The sequence below is a fragment of the Camelina sativa genome, chromosome 12 (genome assembly GCF_000633955.1).
Source record: "Camelina sativa cultivar DH55 chromosome 12, Cs, whole genome shotgun sequence".
NCBI classification, from domain to species: domain Eukaryota; kingdom Viridiplantae; phylum Streptophyta; class Magnoliopsida; order Brassicales; family Brassicaceae; genus Camelina; species Camelina sativa.
This window is the reverse complement of record NC_025696.1, coordinates 22,290,229-22,298,082: the sequence shown is the minus strand read 5'-3', so window position 1 is coordinate 22,298,082 and position 7,854 is coordinate 22,290,229. Positions and strand designations below refer to the sequence as shown.

General features: G+C 35.8%; 1 protein-coding gene and 1 pseudogene across 1 annotated transcript; one reads left to right on the top strand and one right to left on the bottom strand.

Moving 5' to 3' along the window:
- On the top strand, positions 8–1,732 carry LOC104732451 (annotated as a pseudogene).
- On the bottom strand, positions 1,749–3,403 carry LOC104732450 (myosin-binding protein 2-like). Its single transcript, XM_010451998.2, has 2 exons — positions 3,302–3,403; positions 1,749–2,867 (listed from the first exon to the last, which is right to left on the bottom strand). Exon 2 carries the CDS (start codon positions 2,758–2,760, stop codon positions 1,870–1,872), a length of 891 nt encoding a protein of 296 aa, XP_010450300.1. The 5' UTR covers positions 2,761–2,867; positions 3,302–3,403; the 3' UTR covers positions 1,749–1,869.

The window sequence follows — 7,854 nt, the reverse complement described above, 5'->3', positions numbered from 1 at the left end:
TCAGAGAGGAAGCTCAAGGGAAGAAGAAGATGGTGTCAGGGTCAGGGATATGCGCGAAGCGTGTGGTCGTCGACGCGCGACACCATATGAGTGGTCGTCTTGCGTCGTCACTTGCAAAGGAGTTGCTCAACGGACAGAAAGTGGTGGTCGTCCGATGCGAGGAGATTTGTCTCTCGGGAGGTTTGGTTCGGCAAAAGATGAAGTACATGAGATTCCTTAGGAAACGTATGAACACTAAGCCTTCTCATGGTCCTATTCACTTTCGTGCTCCATCAAAGATCTTCTGGCGCACAGTTCGCGGGTTAGTTCACTTGAATTTTCAAAATTTATGATCGGTTCAGAATATGATTTAATTGAAATGCTTCTAATTATGATCAGTTCAGAATCATGAGAATGCAAATGCGTTTTCTTTGCGTAGATTTCGAGTACTTAGTTATGTTTTCTCTTGTGTTTATAAGAGAAATAGCAGTTTAATTATGCAATTATGTTTTGTATCTTCAGTGTAAGTTATAGAAATGTAGCATTTATTATTTATACAAACTTTATTCCCCTTTTTGGTCTTTGGGGTGTAACAAAGATTGAATTCTGGATAATTTGATTAGTCCAGAGATATGGCAGCTCTCAAGTGTGTTATGTACGAAAATTAGTAGTTCAATTGTGCAATTATGTTTTGCATTTGATGTGTTAGCAATGAGCATTTCTACAAAGATTAAGTTTTTATCTTTAGTTTTTGGAGTTATTACAAAGAATTGAATTGTGAATATTTTGATCAGTTCAGAATTTGATTCTATTGAAGTGACAGGGCAGCTCATTTGTGTTATGTACTCTGCTGTGTGCGTAATAGGAATGTAGCATTTTTAGAAAGATGTTGCTTTTTTTTTTTTTCTTTTGAGTTTTGTGAACTTGATGTTTTGTTTTGTTTTTGTGGTGGCAGTATGATTCCACACAAGACCAAGCGTGGTGCTGCTGCACTTGCTCGCTTGAAGGTTTTTGAGGGAATCCCACCTCCATATGACAAGGTTAAGAGAATGGGTTATTCCTGATGCTCTCAAGTAAGTTCTCTTTGTTTTTTTGTGTTCTGTTTTGTTTCATGATTTGGTAATAGTTACTGTCCAAATGTGTGTTAATGATCAGCTGATTTTGTTAATCAGGGTTTTGAGACTTCAGAGTGGTCACAAGTACTGCTTATTGGGACGTCTATCGTCTGAGGTTGGCTGGAACCATTACGATACCATTAAAGTGAGTCTCTCGTGTTTAACTTTGAATAACTTGTTTCATTTTTTTGCTACTGCTAATCTGATATTTTTATAGACATAAATCTATTGATGATACAAAACCTGTTTGGAGAATTTGTTAGGTCACTGAAACTGATGTTTGGAGTTTATTGATTCTAACAGGAACTTGAGACAAAGAGAAAGGAAAGGTCACAAGCGACGTGTGAGCGCAAGAAGCAACTCAACAAGCTCAGGACCAAGGCAGAAAAGGTTGCGGAAGAGAAGCTCGGATCACAGCTCGATATTCTTGCCCCGGTTAAGTATTGAAGAAACCCGTCTAATCACCTCTTGAGTTTTAAAGCAAGTTCCGTGGAAGCCGAGTCTTGATTTTGCATCTGAAATTTTGTTTTCTTAGTAGTGTCAAAGAAAGAAGCCTCTCTTTTCATTACTCGATTGTTCTGCTACACATATGCTTTATTTATGTTGGTTCTTATTTCAATCAAAATAATGTTGTTTCATATGGATCCTTATTAATATTCACAAAAGTACCCCATTTAAAACTTCAAACTTCTACATTGATATTCACAAATTACACCAAATCTACACAAGCAAACATTGAGCAAAACAGAATCAACCAACAACCAGAATAAGAAACTTATGGGAGATGAATGAAAGATGAAGTAGGTGATGAAACTGAATCATGATCCTTGACTATCTCTCGAAGTTGGTTCACTATATCTTCCATTTGCTTCATCTCTCTGTGTTCTGCCACATCATCATCCCTCACCTTATCATTACTGTTATTATTATCCTCAATGACATGAACATCATACACAACCGGTTCTCTATCCTCAACAACATCGCTTGCTCTCTTCTCATTGAAACTATCGTCTTCCGTCCCTTGATCATCCTCACCAATGTGCTTGTAAGTCTCAAGTTCTTTCTCCAAAAAATGCTTCTCTTTCTCCCTCTTTAAAAGAATCTCCTTGAGTATATTCATCTCTTCCTCGTCATAAGCAAATTTCTCATCAATCATTCTCTCGTATTGCTTCCCTTCCATCTCAAGCGAAGCTTTATCAGCTTGTAGCCTCAGAATCATAGCCATAGCTTCATCAGCTGCTGACGCTGAAGCTGCTCTTTCTTCCTCCAGTTCCACCACTAAAGCAGCTTTGGCTACTCTCTCTTCCTCAACAGCTTCTTCCAAAAAACTCACTTTATCCATCAATTCCAAGTATTTATCTTTATCAAACGAATTCTTCTCTTCTTGGTCTTGTACTTGATGATGCAAAAGGCTTGGTCTAGTGGTAGCTAGCTTCTGGATTCTGAGTATGATTCTGAATGGCCAATCAAAGAGAAGTTTTTGGATGCAGAGATCACTGTTTCGGTACCCAAGAACTCCAGAACAGGGACAAGGCAAATACAGTAGCAACATATATGTAATAAAGACGAAAGCCGATACACATAGAAGACAATAAGCAAATGCTAATTCCATAAAACCTACCAAAATTCCATAAAATGTCAACCTATAACTTTCCGGGTAGTCCATTTTTTTTTTTTTTTGTTGTGGTTGCTCTCAATCAATCAATAAATACACTCTGAAGTCCACAAAGTGTAAAACCTTTACCAAAAATCTGGAGATCTGTGAATAGAAACCTAAATCAAGAAAATCAAGAAAAGGGGTATTAGCTCGTATAGACTAGGATAGAGATTTCAGGAAGAGTTATGAAACCTTAAACAAGATTTGAAATCTGATAACAGGGAAGGAGATTTTTATGAACTCTAAGACAATATTTATGTAGCCAAAACACAAATTCATAAAGTTCAAAGACAAGATTTATTCAAGAAAAGCTGAAAAAAAAATCTTTCAAGTAAACTTAGATTGTAAAAGCAAAAACAAAACAATCTGGAAAACGAAATCACTAATGAAACCCTAACGAAGAAAAAACTTTTTTACAAAGTCAATAATAAATTGCGTAGTTCAGAAGAAAAATTCAAGAAAATAAAATAGACAAAGAGAAAAAAGAGAAAAAGAAAAAGAGAAGAGGATAGAGATGGAGGCTTGGAGCTGAGGTCAAGAGTATAAACACCTGAGAAGTCTAAGGAGGAAAAAAGAGGAAGGAGCTTCGGAGTTCGGACAGAAAATCTTGGGTTCGTTGTTGTTTAGTTTTCTTAATTAAACAAAAAATGAAGAAAAAAAAAAAAAAGAGTCGGTAATAATTTTGTCGCTTAGTTCACAAGTTCTCCAGATAATCAAAATGAGATGGATCCACGTGACAAAACAAATTGGGTAGCTAGAAGCCTAGGAACTAAGTAGCTTAAACCCCAGTTTTAGAAATGGTAGGCGCTAGTCGGGAGGTCAAGTTAGGCCTAGCAATTAATCAATTAATTGAAAATTATACGGGAATTAATCGAGATCTGCTTTTAAGACTTATATCTAACATTAGAAAGTATATATATTATTGCATGAATAAAATTGTAAATAACTTTGATGGTGTAGTAGTTTCAGTCTTTATTACAGAGTCATACGTCCATGGTCTGAGTCCCAGTAATTTACTTTTAATCAATTCACTTTATAAGAGAGTAAAATCGGTATTATCGCTTCATCTTCTTCCTTCTGACTGTGCACCCTAAAACGCGAGCCACTGTAATTCTTTTTCTTTTTTAATATTTTTTTGTTCGATTTACATCATACTTTATACAAAATCTTCAGATCTAATTATAAATAATTGATTTTCATCATAATTCTAACAAAAAATTGAGTTTTCTTCACAGATCCGATTTATTGACCGAGTTTACTAAACTCAAGGCGGTTGAGTGCTGCCGAGAGCATTTTCGGCGATAAACCGATTGCCGAGACCAAATTTTAAAACAGGGGCTTAAACAGATGGAGTAGTGGCAACAGATCTAGGTTTGGGCAATAGAGAGCATTATATACTATTTTGGCTTCCTAGTGAATGGAGAGAGCAAGACCAAGTGGTTTGGGACGGTTCAATTATTAACTGGTTTAAATACAACGATTACGGTTTTAAACCTTATTTAGCATTTTAATCGATTAGTTTAGATGCTGATTGGTTCTCCCACTATTACACTCAAACATAATGTTTCCAGGTGATAGTTGTTGGAAGCGACTGGAACCAATCAAAGAAATCGCTTTCTACCATTCTGAGTCGTTCGAAATCGCTAAATTTCAAAAGCTCTTTTCCGCAGACGTTTGCGTTTGCGTTTGCAGACGTTAGTGGAAAGTTAAAAAAAGGGAAAAAACATAAATAACAAATCCAAAATATATTATAATTTTAAATTCACATTAATTCTCAAATACTAATCATTCTCTCCAAATTTTTTCAACTTAAAAATTTCCAATATGAATAATTATTTGTGTTTCATCACAAAATTTATTTGTTTCATTTTAATAATTATTTATAGAGTCTCTTTAGTAATTATGTTACTTTTTTAAACTTCCTTTGTCCCATTATATAAAAGTTTTTAGCTAGAGACACAAAGATTAAGAAACAATAAATATTTTCTTATTTATAAAAATTCAAGTAGTAGAAGATATACTTCAGTGTTTTTAATAGTCATAAAATATTAAATTAATATAAATTGTACATAGAAACTTTTAAAAAATCTTATAAAATAGAAAAAATTAAAAGCTTGAGAACTCTTATGTATAATGGGACAAAGGGAGTACATTTTTCATAATTATCGTTTTGGTGTTTTTTATACCTTTTAATTATAAATTACATTTATTTTGTAATTTTTTGTTTAACCGCTATCTTACCCGCTGGTCAACCAGTCAACCAGTTATAAATCTTCCGCAAACGCACTTATTTTCAACTGATAAACCAGTTGTTCAAAACACTTAATAGCATTTAAAACCGTAACCACCCGCTTCTGTAAACACCTGCAATCGCAAACGCTGTGTTTAAACCTGTCAAACACTAACAATTCTCTTTAAATTTTCCAAAATTTCCAATATGAATAATTGTTTGTGTTTCATCATAAAAATTTGTTTGTTTCTTTTTTTTTGTGAAAAATTATATATAGTCTTTTTAGCAATTATGTTAATTTTTTATACTTACTCTATCCAATATTATATAAATTTTTTTAGCTAAAGAAACAATAAATATTATCCTATTTATAAAAATTTGACCAATAGAAAAATATACTGCAGTATTTTAATAATCATAAACTATTAAATTATATAAATTGTACATTGAGTTTTTTTTAAAGATCTGATTAAATGGAACAAATAAAAAAGCTTGAAAACTTTTATATAAACGGACAAAGGGAGTATATTTTCATAAATATTGTTTCGGTCTTTTATACCATTTTACTAGGTAACAACTCGCACTATGTGCGGAATAAGTTAATTATTAAATGTTTTTACTGTAATTTTTATTTACAAAATCTATAATATTTATCGGTAGTTGGAATCTAAAATTCGATTGTGTAGTATATATATATATATTAAATATAGAAAAATTATGTATAATAATTAAAATTTAACCCGTGAGAATTATTATAATATCAATCTTTTATTATCATATCATATGAACAAAGATTTCTTAAAATTCATTTTAAAGATTTTATGAAAATGTAATTAAAGGATATAATTAAGTTAAAAAGAGAAAATAAAAATTTAATTTTGGGTGTAAATTATATTTTTGGAAAATTGATGTAAATATTATTAAAAACTAATGACAAATAAAAGAAATATTGTATGGAGCTTTGTGAGTGCGACATGTCAGCATTTTGTGTGAGAATGCTTCTCTTTTAATATACAAGGGATAATTATAAATTACATTTGTTTTGGTAATTTTTTGTCTAACTTCTATCGCACCCGTTGATCAACCAGTCATAAATCTCCCATAAACGCACTCATTTTTAACCGTTAACCAGTTTTTTAAAAGTCTTAACAGTGCTTGAAATAGAAACCGTCTGCTTCTACAACTCCTGCAACTGTGAGAACTGAAACGAATTCTCTCCTTCCAAAGTAATTTGTGGAGTGGAGGAGCTTACCACCGTAAGAGTTCCAAACTGAAAAAATGTGTTTGAATGCTAAAATTGTATAATACTGCTTGAGAGAAAAAATGTTTGATCCCTTACAAAGACTCCCCCCTTACATATTTATACTGACCAATTAATTACCCAATTAATGCGTAATTAATTTTACACGATTTTCGCCTCCTAATTAATCCACTTGAATGCAGGAATCTTTGACCGAGTTCGAGCTGCGAGCTGACTAATGCGTTGCCTCTCCGCGCTCTCTTCTTCTTTCTAGGCCTGATGGGCCGACCAGAGCTACACCCTTGGCCCGTTTAGCGTGCCCGGCCCAGGCCCTTTGCCTGTTTTCTGAGATGACGAATCGTGGATACAACAGTTGCCCCCCAAGTCTCCCGAGCTGGGCAGTTCGGGGGACTTTTGATCTCCAAGCGATCAATTTCGGGAAACTGAATATTCCCCATATCCCCATGATTTGATCGTGGTGATGATGAGCTTTGCCTTCCCGAACAAGCCCCGGGGCCCACCGGGTAGCATGTAAGCTACAAGAGAGAGGAAAAGCGGTCCGAGACCTTTCGCTTCCCCAGGTAATCATTACTCGCTGGTTCCGTGTATAAAGGTAAACTCACCCGACTTCTCCCTTCTACTCTTAATTCTCAGTTTGCTTTCGTTTTGTTCTGTGATTTTCTCTCTTCTGTTAGTTTCTTTGCTTTCGCCGGAAAGTTCTTCGACCTTCCTCTACTTCACACCACTATTATCCGGAAAACATGTTTCCTCCGAAATCTTCATCGGGTAAAACCGCAAAACCTTTGATTCCAGGTATTTATGGTCCCCATCAGCCGTCAATTCTCTCTGAGGAGAATATAGCTGAGATTAGGGGATCCACTGGAATTCCGCCGTAGATCGAGATCAGGTTCCCGGAAGCTCATGAGTCCCCGGAGAATCCTCCTCCAGGGTAATGCTGTGCATTTGAGATATTTTTCTCTGCGTGCGGACTATCGCTCCCCCTCTCCGAACTTATCGTAAAGATGATGTTCAAATTGGGCTTCGCTCTCCCCCAGATATGCCCGAACTTCGTTCGGATCGTCATGTGTCTTTAGACTCTGGGGGAGGAGTTCGATTACAAGCTATCCCTGGCCGACTTTCTTCAAGTTTACACGGTGAAAACAGGTCGCAACAAGGGCACGCTCTACGTAAGTCCGCTTTCCGGGCTGAAGGTCTTTGATGACCTTCCCGAGAAGGACGAGAAATGGCGAAAGTCTTACTTCTTTTTCCCGGTTAACGAACTCACCTTTGGTCACCTCTCGAGTTCGCACGTATCGAAGTGGACTTCGAAAATTGGTAGAATGGTGTTCCTTGTTAGGTACAACCTCAATATATATTTTTTTGCTTCTTACCCTTTGTCGTTTCTATCTCAGATCACTTCGAGCGCGGGTTGCTTTGCCCTACATTTTGCGAGTTTTTCTCGAGGTTCTGCAGCCAGGGCAAGATCGCCTGGGATTCCTTTTTGTGTGAAAGGATTAGAGAGTCCGCGGTGAGGCTCAGAGGACATTCTCTGGTTTGCTCCGACCCTATAAGCACTTCGGAGATGAACTACAGAGAAGAAAGGGAGTGCCGGATTGCTGAGAAGGAGGCGAAG

Excerpts from the sequence above, each read along its gene's own strand:
- LOC104732450 (XM_010451998.2), bottom strand. The coding sequence starts at position 2,760 with ATGGACTACCCGGAAAGTTATAGGTTGACATTTTATGGAATTTTGGTA.